Source organism: Thermobia domestica, chromosome 10, assembly GCF_964235325.1.
Source record: "Thermobia domestica chromosome 10, izTheDome1.hap1.1, whole genome shotgun sequence".
Classification (NCBI taxonomy): Eukaryota; Metazoa; Arthropoda; class Insecta; order Zygentoma; family Lepismatidae; genus Thermobia; species Thermobia domestica.
The window spans coordinates 83,674,756-83,694,166 of NC_137463.1; the positions used below are offsets into that span (position 1 = coordinate 83,674,756).

Below are 19,411 nucleotides of genomic sequence, written 5' to 3' on the forward strand. Positions count from 1 at the left end.
AACAATTTCTCGCCTTCATATCTCTCACCCTCCAAAATGTTCATCCTTTTCACCGACCCCACATTCTACAAAAGATTCAGTACTCGACACGTGCGATCTTTCATATGAATTTCTATGCAACATATAGCGGAAATAAAGTATACTTCCATGTCAATCCGTTGGAAACCGAAGTCTAAACCTATTCATTACTCCTTTTTATCATAATGGTGCTTGCTTTTATATTTGTAAACATCAGCTCTATAATCCAGCACAAACCACTCTTCTCGTTGCTTTTGCAGGAACAACGAACTTCAGCTTTTCTCCTCAATGAGACGCACCTGACACCCCGAGCTACATGCAAAATATCTGGTTATACCATCATCCGTAAAGACAACACTATGCCCGCTCGGCGTGCAAATGGTGGAGTTGCTATAGGTTTTCCTCCATCTATACCCAGTCGTCACTTTCACCTTCCACAGTTCAATCTACCAGAATATATCATACTCACGCTTTACTTCAACAAGCTGTATATCACTCTTGCAACAATTTACGTTCGTCCTGGTCATATTATCCCAACAGACTTCTTTCAGTATATCTCAAACAACTTCAAATATTACGTAATTATGGCTGACATTAATATTCATAGTAGAACAGTTCAACAACGGCAAGATTTTATCAATTTTCTTACAACTCACACCACTGGGACTCTTCATCATCTGCCAAAGCCCACACGACCCTCCTCACAAACCACTCCTGATGTTGTTATAACGTCTACTAACCTGCTACCTTCCTGTATCATCGAAATACTGGACCCAATCGGCAGCGATCATTTACCGATCAAACTTACTATCAATCATCGCCATCAACATCCTTCAAACCGCCAAACTTTAATGCGTTCATCACTTAACTATAACAAGGCAGATTGGATCGGATACCGCACTTACATTACGGACAAACTCACAACTCTTCAGGAACCCACCTCACAAGTAAACCTTACGTTTGGGTGAATCGAGTTCCTGACTGAGACACATATGAGAAAGTAGTACTAAATGTGGTCAGTATTTCAGTGAAGTTGTAGGTGCGAAGCTCCAGGGGTTTAGGAGATACAGCTACCAGAACATCACATGGAAGTACAGAGTAGTCTTCATACAGTTTGAGGTAAAATCTCTGTAAGACCTCTTGTAACGACAAAAGGTGAATAACAAATATATGGGTACATATTAGGACTAGGGGGAAGTCATATAGTAAGGGTATACCTGACGGCGGCCATCTTGAAATCCGCCATTTTGAATTAAGTTTAAGTTTTTAAAATAGGAATAGGGTCATCTGATACATGATTTAAGGCGCAAATTTAATTAGAATAACAATGGTGACGTTAATTTTTATTTACGCGCAATTGGTAAAAAGTTACAGGGAAATTAAATATTGATGCAGCATATGTATTAGTCCTTTGCCCCACCATATAAATTTTGTGTTAATGATAATAATTAAATAAAAAGCAGGTGGATAAATATTAGGTCTATGGTAAGAGTTGCCTTGATGGCGGCCATGTTCAAATCCACCATTTTGTATCAGTTGTAAAAGTTTTAAACAAAACGCATAACAGTGACACCTTATTAATAGCAAATTTTATCATAACTCCGACGGTATAACCATTTTTGCTTTATCATTAACCAGCACAAAATTAAATGGATCGCTCCTTACGACTACTGCTTTGATGGAATTGTTAACGACAAATGTGTCAAGTGTAACTCGATTGCTTTTGTCAGGTGTGCTCACTGTGACAAGGGCATTTGTGCAAGTCATGCACTCTTTTCTGAACTACATATTGATTGTACTAATTGAGGACTTTTCTGGAAGAAAGACCCAAGTTCAATTATGACTCAATTCCACTTTGGTCATTTTTCCTTAAATTAGCAACTTGTTTATGCGATAACAAATGCTGGTTAATGATAAAGCAAAAATGGTTATACCGTTGGATTTATGGTAAAATTTGCTACTAATAGGGTGTCAATGTTATGCGTTTTGTTTAAAACTTTTACAACTGATACAAAATGGTGGATTTGAACATGGCCGCCATCAAGGCAACTCTTACCATAGACCTAATATTTATCCACCTGCTTTTTATTTAATTATTACCATTAACACAAAATTTACAAGGTGGGGCAAAGGACTAATACATATGCTGCAACAATATTTAATTTCCCTGTAACTTTTTACCAATTGCGCGTAAATAAAAATTAACGTCACCATTGTTATTCTGATTAAATTTGCGCCTTAAATCATGTATCAGATGACCCTATTCCTATTTTAAAAACTTAAACTTAATTCAAAATGGCGGATTTCAAGATGACCGCCGTCAGGTATACCCTTACTATATGACTTCCCCCTAGTCCTAATATGTACCCATATATTTGTTATTCACCTTTTGTCGTTACAAGAGGTCTTACAGAGATTTTACCTCAAACTGTATGAAGACTATTCTGTACTTCCATGTGATGTTCTGGTAGCTGTATCTCCTAAACCCCTGGAGCTTCGCACCTACAACTTCACTGAAATACTGACCACATTTAGTACTACTTTCTCATATGTGTCTCAGTTAGGAACTCGATTCACCCAAACGTAAGGTTTACTTGTCAGAAGACTCCATGTACGAATCTCTCAACCTCATCACTGAGACGATAAACCAGGCATCCAATACCTACATTCCAACAACTACTTCGAATCCGTTTCGTCCAAAACTGCCACCTCATTCGCAGATCTCGTCAATTCTACCGAGACTACGAACGTACAGGCAATAGAGACTCATTACTTCATCACCGTTACTTACAACGTGTCGTCGGCAATTACATAACAGCTTATAAACACCGGCAGTGGGTGAAAACTTGTAACACTTTATCTGAAATATCACATCCGACACAGTACTGGAAGCGATTCAACCAACTCACTGGAAAACGTTCGATCACGACATATCCTCTCATTCATAATAATCAGCCTCTTCTAACAGATACTGACAAAGCTAATGCGTTTGCTGACTATCTACAAGATATATTCACTCCACCTTCCCCACCACCTTACCCACGGCGACATCCCGTAGATCGCATCAACTTCCACTCTCCTCATCTGCAACCTGCACTTGACCACTCCTTAGCTGAAAATCACGAACTCACAGCACCTATAACTATCGATAACATCTTATCTGTTACAAAGCGAAAACGAAATAGTGCACCTGGCATGGATAATATATCTTACCGCCATATCAAAGAGGCTCCCTATTGTCTTCTCCATTTCTTGGCCATACTTTTCAAATTTATTCTTCGCACAGGTCTCTTCCCTATTACATGGAAAATGTCAAAAACTCTAATGTTTCTAAAACCTCAAAAACCCACAAGCCTTGTTTCGTCATATCGCCCTATTCAATTAACCAGCACGCTCAGTAAACTATTCGAACGAATTCTAGTACATCGCCTTCACATTTACTGTACCAACCACCGCCTTCTACCACTTTATCAAGCCGGTTTTCGCCCTCAGTTCAGCATAAATGACCAGCTACTTCGACTCGTCAATCATATCTCCAATCAATTCCACTCCACAAAGCCTTCTTGTCTTGTACTCTTTGATCTTGAAAAAGCTTTTGACACTGTCTGGCATGGCGGGCTGGTTTACAAACTGAATAAGTATCATCTACCTCTTACCTACATTCGTCTAATATTCAACTTTATCACCGGACGCATAGCTTATATCTCTATTAATAATGCATTATCTCATCCAATTTTCCTACATTCCGGAGTCCCGCAAGGATCTGCATTGTCTCCGCTACTTTATCTTCTTTATGTGGCAGATCTCCCTCCTTTCCCACGCAGCATCAGTATTTTTCAATATGCGGATGACACAGCATTTCTGGCACTTGGTAAAACTATTCAACAAATAAACAGAACTCTTCAGGAAGCTATAGATCTGTTCTCTTCTTGGTGTCTCAAATGGCGGCTTAAGATTAACGCTGACAAAACCCAAGCAGTTGTTTTTATTCCTCCTGGCAAACGTACTCGAGTTCATCGCAACCCAACCCTGCTGAATATACAAGTTCTAGGCACACGGATTCATCCTTCTAACACAACAAAATATCTTGGGCTTCTGTTGGATAAACACCTCACATGGAGACCTCATTTACAATCTATTCTGACTAAAGCATACAATAGGCTTAATTTACTCCGTCGCTTGAGTGGCACAACCTGGGGCCTCAAACCTCATACAGTTCTTACAGCCTATAAAGTATTTCTACGACCCGTACTGACATACGGTTACACAGCCTGGATAAATGCTGCCCCTTTCTTCTATACAAAACTCCAAATTATTGAACGTCATGCCTTCCGAATCGCCTATCGTATACCTTTGCCCAGTCCCACTGCCGACCTATATAGCCGTATTACGTTTCCTACTCTCCTTGCACACATAGAATCGCTCCGACTGAAATTTATAACTCAACGCCTGACTACCAATCATCCGCTACTTATGGACACCGTTCACACTGCAGCAGACTTCGTTACTCTCACACCTTTACGCCCCACCCTTCTTTCTCTGCTCTTTACTCTGTATCGTTTCACAGTTCCTCCTGATCATCCCGATATTCCTCTTCTAGATGCCTTTCAAATTCATTTTCATTCACCTTTCATATTTCCATCATATCAAGCACAGTAATCCTAGTGTACTAACAGGGCTCCCTCTGTCTTACATCAATGCCCCGCGTTGCCCCGGGGCGAGAAGATAACCTCACTCGTCTCTTTAACACTACCTATGTGTTGTGATGTGCAAGCACCTCTTCATGCTTTCATACCTCATTTTCATCACTACCCAACCATATGTTTATGATCTAAAGATCATAAAATCCTAAATATGTTAAAATCAATGAGAACTTACTAAATAAATAAATAAATAAATAAATAATGAACACTTATCCCAACCAATGTAACAAACCTTCCCAATTTTCCTATAATACCTCTTCCCAAGTCGAGGGCATAACCCTTGGGTGGGGCTAGCTTGCGCTAGCAAAAAAAAAAAAAAACATTGTTTTATATCGTATTGTTATTTTCTTGGTAAACATAATTTAAAGATATAGGTTTATTAACTATAATTGTAGTAGATAATCTTGTCTATCTGAATATCTATTACATGTTGTACTAGGAAATCCCATTATATCTACTTCATTCATAAATTACATGATAAACTATTCTAAAATCTCAATATGATAAATCACATTGCTCACTGACTGGGTAGTGGTCGCGTCACATCCTGAACTTTCTTGCTTTCACCCCCCTCTCCACTATTAGCATTGCGCATAAGTAAATAAAGGGTACACGGTGGTTCAGTGGTAGAGGACTTATCTCTGGTGTGGGGTTCCTAGTTCGAACCCCGCCCAAGTAAGTTTAGGGGACAACATCGTGTCCGTGGGTTTTCTCGGATACCTCTATTTCCTTCTACATTCTCACTCTACCAATTCTTTCATTATCATTAACTTCCCTTAATCATCGTCTCCTTTAGCATAATGGTCATAATAGTGGGACGTTAAACTAAAAAAAATATTTCGTTTTTCATTTTATAATAAACAAAACTGTATATCAGTAAATTTTAAAAAGTAAAAAAATGAAATGAAATCTTTGAGTTTTACGTCCCACGGTTATGCCGGTTAGGCTAAAGGAGACGGTGATGATGAGAAATGAATGAAATGGTGGAATGAAGAAAGTGGGAGGAAACGGGAGAACCCCGAGAAAACCCACAAGCACGGTGTTTGTCCACCACAAAGTCCACACGGCACGAGGTGGGATCGAACCAGGGACCCCAAGCTCCGGAGCTCTACCACTAAGCCACCGCGCCCCCAAATTGTAAAAAGTGTAGGTCATAACTTTTATAGGAAGAGTTTTCACATAACATAACATATGACAAAGATATCGTAGAAAAATTGAGAGTTTCAAAGTGAAAAGCTACTTTTTCCATATTTTTTAAAATTTGTTTAAAAAAAAAGCTATTGTTAATATGAAGGGAAGCTTTGAAGGGGGCTGGGAGAAGCTCCTGGGGGGCTTTTACGAATTTTAGTAAAAATGCTCCCCTGGTAGTGTGGTCTGTCAATCAGGTAAAATTCAGCTTTACTCTAATTATTTCTCAAGTCCGATGTTTTGGGGCCTTTATTGACTACACAATAAGAAAACCTCTAATATTTGTTCATTCACCTTTTCATTCGTACGAAGATGACAACATTGACCGTTATAAGGCAGTGACTTTGCAGTTATGAACACGGCAACACTGCCTCTGCTTTCACAACAGAACAAAACGTGTAAGAGCAGAGCAGACGACCTTGCTGGGTTACGTGAGTGCGTGTGTGAAGTGCTCGCATATACGACATGTAACACGGTACGAAGTCAATATGTGTTGACACTTCCAGTACTAAGAGACAATGTGTGCGTAATATATTAATACGACATTCTCTTGAGCCTGATCAAATATGCAGAAATCAACAACTGAAGAGAACGCTGATTACGAGCCGCTGAGAAATTGGACAATTCATGAGGATAGTTCCAGTCGGAAACGCTGCTCTTGTCGAAAGGAAACAACCAGTGAGTACGTTCACAATGATTGACGTCATCGTTGTGGGATAATTTAGTTACTTTCACGTATTATGTTTCAGCTTTGTTCGTTTTTAATGTATGCCAAAGAAGGCTGTACTGTACAATAGTAGTTTCATTTCAATTTGCAATCAACAAACAATTCTTGTAGCAAAGCCATTTGTTTTTAATCCACTATAGGTATGTTAGTATAGCAACGGACAGCAGTTATTATTTTTGCTGTTTATATAGAATCCTTTTAAATGTTGAATTTTGCAGTGCATTTCAACTTTTTATTCTTTTAAAATATTTCATTTTCTTTAAAAAAAAAAAAAAAAGATAACTTCCAGGAAAAGATCAAATTGCAGGCTACAAAGCAGAGGCGTATCTAGAATTTAAAACCTGGGAGCTGGGGCAACCAGAACCCAGACTATGATAGGTATAACACGAGTTCACTACGAAGTTTCAAAAATGTATAAATAATAGCTTCATTATTTTTGTTACTCAAAAAATTGGGGCCTAGCACCCCCCCCCCCCCCAGCCCAGTGTTAGATCCGCCACTGCTACAAAGAAAATGTAGAACTAGACTAGAATAGCCACGGTATTCAAGAAATCTCATTCTGAACGTATGTTAGAAATGCATCGTCACAATAACTACACATAGTACTTCCCAACGAAGTACTTGCTATTTCGGCATTTTGGTACAGATGATCACAAAGTAAAATTTTAATATCTATCTATCTGCGGATCCAGGATATGATCAAGGGAGGGGCTAAACCATAGTAAGATTTGTAAAAGGTGGCAACGCTGCACAGCGGCGGTTGTTTACTATTGACATCTTCATCGTTATCAGCGATCTCAAAAACCCACGAGTGCATAAACACATGCAAATTGCACACCGTTTTCATATTTTAACCAGGTTGTTAGGATTCTAACCCGCTGTGCAGCGTTGCAACCTTTTACAAACTTACGTCTCAGCTTTAACAAGATACCGAATATCTCTGTCAGTACGTTATTTATCGATCTCACATAACCACGGTATTACTCTTCATTCTCTACCAAACACCGTGTGCGTGGGTTTTCTCGGGGTTCTCCCGTTTCCTCCCACTTCCTTCATTCCACCATTTCATTCATAACTCATCATCACCGTCTCCTTTAGCCTAACCGGCATATCCGTGGGACGTAAAACTCAAAAATTTCATTTCATTTCATTCTCTACCGCCTTGCATTATGTTTTAAACCATACTGCACTAGTAACTTTCCGAGTTATTGTACCTTTTCCAAACACAACTTTTCTCTTCTGTTGATGGCAACACTGTTCAGCTGACCCTTCTAGACTTAGAGTCAGCTTAAACAGTTCTTGTCAATATTTAATTTAATGTGTACAAAATGTTAGTACCTCACTCTCTTATGCGCCAACGGCGTTTGCTCATGTTTCACGTTATTTCTCAAAAATTTTGCAACACTGATCTGCGTTTACCATCTCTTTTATTTATCTTTTCATTGTTGCTTCCAATGATGATATCCAAATTAGCTCATTTAATTTACAAAAACATTACTTTCTCTCGGGTTGGCAACACTGTTCATCCGGTGATGTTCTTCAATAAACAGGCAGATGTCGCCCTTTCTCTAGTTTTCTTGTGCAAAGTTTCGTTCCTCTATCTCTTTTAGTTTCTCCGTTATCACGGTTGGAAATTCTAAATTATAATATGAAAACGTCATTTCATGACTTTGTCGTCAAGTCGGCACGGGTCAACGTTCTTGTAGACAGCTGCCATTTCACTAATGCGTGTTTATGGCCATATAGACTACACTTGGAGGGTGTGCGTATCGCAACACGAAATTACCCAAAATAAGGGACACCCTAATCTATATATATATATATATATATATATATATATATATATATATATATATATATATATATATATATATATATCTTTCTTGCTTGCTTGATTTCTCCAGTGGCATGTTTCTTGTTAAATGTTTTGGGTTGCATGATATAATCAGAGTTGTAGTCGAGGGTACACGGCGGTACACGCCGTATACTCTCTGCTTAATCTTAGTCATTAGAACAGCGTTTCCCAACCTTTTTCAACTTGCGGCACACTATGGGTGTAACTTGAATTCTCGCGGCACACTCATAGATATTATTATTATTATTATTATTATTATTATTATTATTATTATTATTATTATTATTTGCAAATATAAAATACCATGGTATTTTTTTTTCTGTGATTACTGATCTCCTCCTCACAGAGATGAAAGCTCGATTACTGGTTTTCCCCTATGCTAATTCATTGTGCTTATTTTTTATTCTAATTTTAAAATAGAAAACAATTGCAATGAAATATAGAAATCAGATTTTAAAAAATACGCTTTCTTTTTCGAAAACTGTATCCAACCTTTCACTAAGAACGAAGGTCACTAAATAACGAACGAACAAACAAATGTCTTGTACTTTTAACTTCGCTGTTTTAACCAAAACTGGTGCACATTATTGCAATCACACAGCTTGCGATGCGTCGAAGTCAAAACACACCTGTTGACCAAAGTGTTGTTCCGTCATTCACGTGCGAATGAGTGTTCTACGAACGTTCACTTGACGCGTACTGTACAGCGGGGGACACTTCTAAATGGTACACCATAGCCGTAAATCTCCATATGGCTGTATGATTTAGAAGTGTCCCCCGCTGTACAAGTGCTTCCATTTCTTGGTGTTAGTATGACTCTCAATTGAAGCGTAACATAGCAGCTAAACGTGGATATGTGTACGAGTCGAAATACTGTCTGCTACACAGTAATAGATGTAGAATAATATATTGCAATTACAGTATTTTTTTTCCATGGTAGAAATTCATAGTAATGTGAAATACGAAAATGTACATTTTTTCCTATGTCTTGCAATTTGGTTGCTATAGAATTAATAATTTTGTTTCGATTTCTTGGCGGCACACCGGTTGGAAAAAGCTGCATTAGAATGTACTGTAGCTTCTGCTTCAAAGTGTATATTTTTGTTTATATTTATTTATTTAATCGGGCCATGGCTCCAATGATAAAGTGACTATATCACCTTTTTTCTCATATATTCTTAGCAGGTGTTGAAATATATGTCATGAAAAGAAAAGAAAATCCGGCGAGATTTTTTCTTTTCCTTCTCGGAGTGAGTTGGTTTTTTCTCCATACCTACACCCATTTATGTGATTAAGGGTGTGATGTAAGGAGTGTCGTCAAGAAAATAGCATGAAATGCTTTTAGACTATAAAACAGTAACGTTTTCTTTATATTGAATTAATTAATACATACAATTTACATTGTTCATTAAAAATGCCTTGAGTGTGTCTTATGATAATGATAAATGATCACAAATCAGGGGAACCCCTGAAAATTTTAGGACTACAGCACTGGGTATTATATAAAAAGTATCAGAAAAGTAATTTTATGGTGGTCAACGTTGTGTCCGTGGGTTTTCTCGAGGTACTCCCGTTTCCTCTCATTTTCTCATTCCGTCAATTCTTCCATCGTTCATTTGCTTTAATCATCTCCCTTAGCTTCAAAGGAGTAATCATGGAACTTTAAATTGGAAGATTTCATTTCAATATCAAAAGTGTCCGACAACTGAATATCGTCCGTCAAAACATCGGCAAGCAAATATAGAATTATGCTCGAGTTCAGCGGCGTTTTTATTGATTAGATCGCGATATTACAGAGAGCTAGGCCTATATTTAACATAAGTAATATCTCATGCAAAATCCAAAGTAATGGAGTAATGCTTGTTTATATTTAACAAGTTTTCTTAAGCTTTTGCTTTTCCTTGTTGCGAGTTTTATAAATTCATTTTGGATACTTTTTTGTTTTAAAACAGAAATGAATAATCTTTTCGTCATTTAGCGCAAATTTGCATCGACTCAGAATTTATTCGACTAAATTCTGAAACTTATCTCTAAAATTGGCGATTATATTTCTCTATGACTCTTAAATGCTAAATTCTAGACTGCGCGGGAGAAACAGTATAAATAATAATAATAATAATAATAATAATAATAATAATAATAATAATAATAATAATAATAATAATAATAATAATAATAAACAGGTTTTCAGGAGGCGATTTTTTTTATTTTACCAAGCATAAGTATGAATCAGTTATACTAACAGTATCAAGACGCGATTATTCAACTCACGTTTAGAATTGACTTATACCAAGTTAACTAGAGGTGGAGCATGACACATAGATCTCCAATTTTGACTTATCTCATTTTGGCCAATTTCTGACTTTTTCTCCCTCACAGTCTGGAATTGTGTGAAGCTATAAACTGAACAATGTAATAGAAGATAGCCTCACTAAAATATAACAATCCGTCTACTAAGTTTTAAAAGTGGTGGCATGAAAGAGAAATAAAAGACAGAATAACCATAACCACATGTTAATACTCCAAATAACGTCCCTCCTCTTTCGATACGAGTAGTGGTACGGGTGTAGAACTGTAAAATCCTCTTCTGGAAGTCTTGTGTGACGCTGTTCAATTCATTGGTAACATCTTTGTTGTATATCAGAAATGAGTCAGACCTTTGTTCCTTCGCTTTGGAGAATGAGGAGGTGGTTGATACCTAGGCAACTTGTTTCTTTACCAGAAACTGCTCAACAAGAATCGTCTTTTGATAAAACTTGTCATGAAGGATGAGCCACTCGCGAGAATCAAAAACTTTCGGACTCACACGTCGAAGTCTCTTCAACAACCGATCCATACCTTTCGAAACAGCTGGTGTGATGGTGTGACTCTCGGGTATGTAGTCCCCCCTTTCTTAAATCACGTTTAACGGCGCGATCTGTAACTTCTAGCATTCCACAGTTATTACACCATTGTTTCAATAGTAGAAAATAGGATACGCATAGCTGCCTTAGTCACCGTTATCCGTGAAGATGTTAACGGTTTGATTCCATTAACGAACTCAGCTGAGATATTCGCTCTAGTTATTACTTGCATAAATAGATAAATCACTTTCGTTGAAGAGTAATCGTGTGGAGTAACGGGCATACATAAGCCTCAGTTTCCCCTTAAGATATTAACGGATTTACTCTATTAACTCGGCCGAAAAGATTTAGAAAATAACTTTCGCTCAAGAGTTATCATGTGGAGCAACGGACAGACGGGCTTAAATTACATTCTTATAAGATTCACTAAGGTGATCATAATAGAGGCATTGTAGTGACAATGGGTTGATCATATTGTAAGAAGAAATGATGATAGGTGAACGAAAGCAATCCTTGATTAGATATGAAGAAAAAGGGGGAGATTTAAGAAACATTCTAATTCAAAGTGATATGATAAAATCAAGAAGCACTGGAGGAACGTGGAAGACATTTGCCAAAGATAGATGGTTATGGAGAAGAGTTCCAGAGACATCTACGGTATCCAGTAGTGGATTGACAATGGTTCACTAATTTGTTTTCAGAATATGGCATGGTTTGAATCGCGCAACTTTTCCATTCATCTTCGACAAAATCAGTCTATTTCAAATTATAATCATTTTGATTAGTTAATTCTTTACCCTGGTCTATTTAACATTTCGGGTCTTATGTAGAGTCGTTTTGACGTATGATTAGCGGCATACTAAAGGACTGACTATTGCAAGAAACATATGTAAGTCGAACTCTTCAGACTGGATTCGACTCTGCATAAGGCCCATCGAGTTTATAGAGTGGTTTGAAACTTAACGTTCATTTCAACACCAAGGCTCTTGTGAAACGTAAATCAACAGCCTAGTGTGGAATCTGAACCACGTGTGGTCCCGCGGAATCGAATCCAGTCCCTAAGTAGACACAAGGGAGTTCTGTACGATAAATCGGAAAATCGAAATGGTCATATACAGATGGTGATCAGAAAAATGGAAACACCTGAACGAAGTTGCAACTTACCAGATTAATATGGTATCGGGCCACCTTTCGCCTTCAGAACAGCCTTGATGCGACGTGGGATGGAGGCTTAGAGGTCGTGAATGGTAGCAAGTGGAATTTTACACCATTCCTCGTGCAGGGCATCGGCCAGTTCTGTGAGAGAGGATGGAGGTGGAAATCGTCGCCGGAGTCGTGTTTCCAAGACGGACCACAGACGTTCAATGATGTTGAGATCTGGAGATTGGGCGGGCCAGGGGAGGGGTTGAACTTCATCCCGATGTTCCTCAAACCACGCTGCAACAACGCCAGCTGTATGAATGATTGCATTATTATCCTGAAAGATGGGTCATTGTCCGGGAACAACATCCGGACCGTAGGATGCAAGTGGCCTCCTAAAATTGCGACATAATCGTTGGCAGTGATTCGTCCGCTAAGTGTGACCACAGGACCCAATGAAAACCATGATATTGCTGCCCACAGCATCACCGAGCCGCCGCCATGTTTCACAGTTGGGCGGAGACACTGCAGATCATAAACTTCTTTGGGCGTTCTGCACACATAAACACGGCCCGTGGTTGGGAATAAGGTGAAGGATGACTCATCCGACCATATCACACATTTCCAGCCCTCAACGTTCCAAGTTGCATGGTCGCGGCACCATTTGCGGCGTGCGAAAGCTTTATGGTCCCTGATGAGCAGTTTGGCCCGTGCAACACGACCCCGTAGTGCATGTCATGTAATTCGCGGCGGACTGTCATTGTCGAAACAGGGTGGGGGAGGTGCTGATTGAGTTCCTTCGTCACTTGCTCCGCAGTGGTATGACGGTTCTGCGTGACAATGAGCTTTAATACCCGGAGTGACTTGTTACTCATGATTTTCTTCAGCACACTGTTCCGCTTCCCCGATGTGGTTTTCCCGTGTGTTGTGTAGGCCGTCATCACCTTCGACACTGTCCCACGCGACACACCTAACACAGTAGCCACTGCCGTCACACTCCACATAACCGCGCACCAACAATTTGTCCTCTTTGAAAATCGGAGAGGTCTCCCATTTTACACTACCTTCGTCTGTTGCAGCCACTGGACACTGCTGTTCCACTGCGCCTGACGTAGTATGGAGACCGACCTAACACACCACCACCAGTGGTCCGGCGCTGCGGGCACCACGACACCACTGCCAACCCATACATCTGACGTGTTGCCAACTACAGGTGTTTCCATTTTTCTGATCATCATCTGTATATACATTAATACAATAGTAGTCAATATATCATTCGTTAGCATGGGAAATTCACATTTGTGATTTTGTTTTGTTCACCAGCCAACATTTGGGGTACTGTACTAAATAGGTTGCAAGTTATGAAAGTTGAGAAAGTAACCCAGTAGATTTCAACATCCAGCAGGTGAATGCTCTGGCTAAACTTCGAAACCTCCTCCGAGTTAAAAAAAAAAAAAAAAAAAAAAGTATGTTTCTGACGTAACAGAGAACTTCGCTCATTAATGAGAATAATGTAGGATAAATTGAAAGGCAGAATATCTTTTTAGAAATCTAGAATAACCTTTGAATGCGGAGACTGGGCAGTTACCCGGTTCGTACTACGTAAAGGCCACCAGTAGACATATGTTAGATAGGCCTATGCGTATCAAGAAGTCACCAGATTCCAAATTTCCTGCCTTTTATGTCCAGTAGCTCGAAAGTTATCTCCGAGTAATCGAACTTCATCTCATTCAGTCAGGGACTTCAGAAGGCAAGAACAGTCTGTCAGTCTGTGGTATTTATCTGATGTAAGCGATCTTTCAATATACTCAATAACTGAGATTTGAATTAATTTTATGTTTGATTCCAATATTTTTGAAATCATTAGGCAATGTATTATGATAATCTCAAACATCAACAACAATCAGAATAAATATTCGTATAGCTTCATCAAGTTACAAATATATTCCCTTTTTTTCTTTCTTTAGAATTCTGAGGGGAGCACGGTAGTTCAGTGGTTGAATGCTTGCCTCTGGTACGAGGGGTCTGGTTCGATCCCCGGCCAAGTTAGTTTATGGTGAGTGGTAGAGCGTTCACTTTTGGTGCTTGGGGTCCCGGGTTCGTCCCCAGCCCCCGCCAACTGAACTTTGTGGTGGACAAACACCGTGTGCGTGGATTTTCTCGGGATTCTCCCGTTTCCTCCCACTTTCTTGATTCCACCATTTCATTCGTTACTCATCATCACCGTCTCCTTTAAGCCTAACCGGCATAAACGTGGGACGTAAAACTTAAAGATTTCATTTCATTTTTTTAAAGTGTGTGGTGGACAACATTGTGTCCGTGAGTTTCCCTGGATACTCCCGTTTCCTTACACATTATCATTCCACCAATTCCTCCATCATCATTCACTTGCCTTAATCATCCTTCTCCCATAGCCTAAAAAGCATAATCATGGGACGTTAAACTAAAAAAAAATGTTTTTGATCTCCCTCGTGGCTGAGCGGTTAGTGTACGCGCCTTTGGCATGGGAAATCCAGGTTCGATTCTCGGCAGCGCTCATTTGCTTCGGATTTCACGTGAAGCTGTAGGTCCATATCTCATATAGCCTCTCTGCTGAAAGGAACACTAAACTGAATATCAAAATTTAAATTTCAATATTTGCTGTTTATATTTTCTCATACTTAACGTCACTATTGTAAATAATAATAATAATAATAATAATAATAATAATAATAATAATAATAATAATAATAATAATAATAATAATAATAATAATAATAATAATAATATCGTTGTGTGAGCGTGTTACCTATTACTGTTTTTGCTTTATGGAAATTCAGTATTGTAGCATGAATTGGTAGTAGATTTGTATACTTCCGGTTTTAGTATAAGGATAGCCGAATTAATATTAAAAAGAAACCGCGTTTCCCCATCAATATATACTGATATTTTGCTCTTTGGTGATCAATGTTACAACCGAAAATGGTACATTTCTACCAGTTTCGGTTTGTATCGAGGGTTAAATGAAGAGATGGAATCCATCCTTGAGGCGCTGAAACATTAATAATAATAATAATAATAATAATAATAATAATAATAATAATAATAATAATAATAATAATAATAATAATAATAATAAAATGCTGTCTCTTAGCGTTCTTTTCCTCACGCTATCGAGAGACAGTCATTCTACAGGGTGCTCCAGAAGCCCCTAACCGTTTCTCGAAGGATCACTTGAATTCAGATTAAGTGTATAATATCAAAGAAGACACCGTAAGGTAATGAAACCACAGCAGTTCAACATGACTGCCATCCATATCCAAGGAGAGTTGCCGTCTCTCCGTAGTGCAGCGGAACACACGCCGCAATATTGCTGAGGTAATTGTAAATACCTGGGTGAACGTTCAAGTGCACCGCGGAAGGATGGCAACTCTCGTTGGATATGGAGGGCGATCATTGTTGAACTGCTGTGATTTCCATCAACTTACGGTGTCTTGATATTATAAACGATTAACTTGAATTAAAGTGTTCCTTTCCAGAAACGACAAGGGACTCTGTATAAGATTCTCGGGTACCCTGTATAAGATTACACAATCCACATACTTTGCATATACTAATCTCTTTAGTATCCTAATATAGTTATAAGCTACATAGATCTATTGTCATTATTAGGCGCTGTGGAACCGACCAATAAAGCAAAGGATGAAATGAGATTGTGAAAAGCGGATAGTAATTACCTAGACTTTTGAACTATGCTACACTTAAGTATAGGTAGTCTTATAGAACGTCTATTTCCTCCCTATGTTCGTCTATCGAGAGATATCAGACCAATCGAGAAGCAATTTTTGAAGAATCGATTCATCATCCTAACACTAGGTTCTGTCTATTTCATAAACATTCTATTCAAACTAGAAATGTTAGAAATCCAATATTTCTTGTTTTAACGTTGTTCGCCATAGAGCAAAAGCGGTAAAAAGGTAGCGAGAAGCGGCTCTCTCTTCTCCCAAGATTCAGCGTCCCAAGAATAGATTTATTTCATCTCCACCTTCATCTTTAGACTAAAACCAGAAGTGCTACGAATTCACCACAACTTCTGATTTCAACATTGTCCATATACAACAAAAATGGTAAGAGATAGTAATAGCTTCATGATATAGAGATAGCATCCCAAGAATAAGCGTAATCTCTGCGTTTATCTAAACTAGACACAAAAATCAAATCGGAACGAGAATGAGCCCAAATGGGAATTTGCATTTCACCTACAATGAAGAAAATGATCTGTGAAAGACAATTGATAAAATTGGGCGAAATGAGACTTGACGAATAGACGAGAAAGTGTCAGTAATTAGGAGAGTTAGGTTATTCACCGTTTCAGGGTGCGAGAAGACTAATTAGTCAAGTATCGATTTCGGAGAAAGTTATTTAGGCATGATTGTTGGACTGGACAACTCATTTTAGGGATATATTATTTGTAATGAAATAAGATGAATTTACTGGTTTTGTGTGAGAGAAAACAATTGAGTTGTGTCTCGACTATCGTAAAATTAATTTAGGAATGACTTCGGGCATACAATGCACAGCAGTGGTATATACACAAGGAAGGTTCATAGTTTACACAAGATATTGTAAAAGATAATAATTTACACTATATATATATATATATATATATATATATATATATATATATATATATATATATATATATATATATATATATATATATATATATATATATATACGCGCTTGTCTTGAAAGGATATGAGATTTAGTAGACTATTTTAATCCTCCCCCGTGATGAAATTGTGTGCGGGTATATTTGAAATATTTTCTATTAATCCTACACCCTACTGACCAATGACGGTTATCCTGCATCGTTTGACCCTAATCCTCGTTTGGCCTAACCAATTATCTGACACTTTTATGACAGGTAAATGATAAGATTTCTGTCCTCCATTGTAGGCGAAATAAATATCCTCGTTTGGCCTAATCCTCTTTTTGCCTAAAATGACTGACTATAAAAAAAAAATCGCGGAAATAAAACTGGAGAGATTTCCTACTATGTGAAGAACTGAGAAATATTTGATTTCCCCATAACTAATTTGTAATTTAGAAAATACTTTGAGAGTTGTATTAGGTTATTTTTCCTTTCCATTTTGAGAACATCTTATTATATATACCTTTCACTTAAACTTAATGCCTTCACAGTGTGCATAGTGGCTATATTTGAGATGAGAGAAAAACAATAAGTTACACGTAGTTTATTCTCTGCTATTAATTTCGTTTAAACAGGAGTGTTTTAGTTTGCAGTTTGTTTCCAAATATCTAATAATGTCAAATGATACTGCTAATCGCTATCTTAAAGAAATATAGTTTGCGTGAGTATAAACGGAAATATATATATATTTTACATTTTTGTTTGTTTAGTTCTTATGTGGATGAAGTTATTTTATTGTATATTTCAGTATATTGTATAATTGGTATATTTCACACGATACTGGACTATGTTTTCAATATTTACTCAAATCTCAGAAATTCGAATGTAGGAAATTATTTAAAAGCTCTTTCACTACTTTCAGCATTTGAATTTTTTTATTGCGAAATGTTCTGAAGTACATTAAAATACAGCTGTGAACGAACACATACGAAAAGAGCTCAAAATAAACAAGTATTCTTCATATCCTAGCAGTTTTTATATGACTCTGCTTCACTTATACTTTTGTCGTCCCAATACATTACAATTTGAATTTTCTCAAAGCACTTAATCAATTAGTTTTTATTTTCATTGGTGAAACTATATATTACATTTCTTAATACTTCTAGGGAATTTTCTCTTGTAATTTCCCTTTAGTTGAATTTCCACGATATTTTTCATTGTCCGCCATTTTAGGCGTAACGAGGATTAGGCCAAACGAGGGTTCTTTTTTCCCCTAAAATGGCGGACGCAAATCTTATCCTTTATCTGTCGTGAAAGTGTAGATAGTTAGGCGAAACGTGGCGATACGGTGACGGCGATACCTACTTTCTACCTCTCCGCAGAATCTCCTCCCCCCTGCCCACACGACTTTGTTGCCTGTAAGGATTTTTTATTTTGAAAATATTCTTTAAATGCTGAAATGAAACACAAATATTACTTATATCCTGTTTTCAAGATTCAGAGTTGTGTAAGTTCTTTTTATTTTTTTCTTTCTTTGTTTTTTCTATCTTTCTTGAATATAGTTCTTAGCAATGTTTATTTCTTTTTAAATACCCAGTTTAAATAGTTTCCTTTCTCATAAAATATATTTGCAAGTGATTATCTAGACCAGGGGTGGGAAACCTAGGACCTTGAGAATCATAAAGTATGACGTTCTGGATCAGTTGTGAAAAATGCTTAATTATAGGAGCTATGAAAAATATGAAATATGCGAATAATATAATTCTGAAGTTACATATATCAAATAAGATAGTGTTCTATAACTTAGTTTTATGCATTTTCATGTACATTGTTATTGTAAAATAACAAAAATTAGTCTACTCAAAACTAATCATAATTTATTCGGCCATCTTGGGAAAGTGGCATTATCAATGCGGATTTTTTGATTGACGGCACACTTTACTGAAGTCCAGGACATCGCGACTAGTGGTGGGCACAAAAACCTGTTTTTCGGTTTTCGGTTTTTAGAAAAACCGGTTCGGTTTTCACCTAGTCCGGTTTCGGTTTTCTTCAAAACCGATTCCGTTTTTTTAAAAAAATTTGTTCTATTTCTGACCAGAATAGTGTTTCGTTGTTCTCCGGAAACCGAATCCATTTCCACAGAAATAGTTTTATGTGTTTTCGAAAAGTTTTCACCGAAACCGGTTTTGGAGAAAACCGAACCGGTTTCGGTGAAAAACCGAAATGTCGGTTTCTCGGGTTTCGGTTTTTATAAAAAACTGTTTTGCCCATGCCAAATCGCGACACACTTGTTTGATATTTTTA

The 19,411-nt window shown here is 37.7% G+C and overlaps 1 protein-coding gene across 2 annotated transcripts in view; it reads left to right on the top strand.

Moving 5' to 3' along the window:
• The first annotated feature begins 6,287 nt into the window (after positions 1-6,287).
• LOC145662517 (scavenger receptor class B member 1-like) overlaps positions 6,288-19,411 on the top strand; it is an 83,035-nt gene continuing 69,911 nt past the window's right edge. Inside the window, exon 1 of one of the 2 annotated variants that reach the window (XM_081728172.1) lies at positions 6,288-6,591. In XM_081728172.1, coding sequence (XP_081584298.1) covers positions 6,537-6,591 — 55 coding nt within the window. In that variant the 5' untranslated portion in view covers positions 6,288-6,536. The remainder of the gene's footprint in view (positions 6,592-19,411) is intronic. The other variant, XM_081728171.1, reaches the window with a different exon arrangement.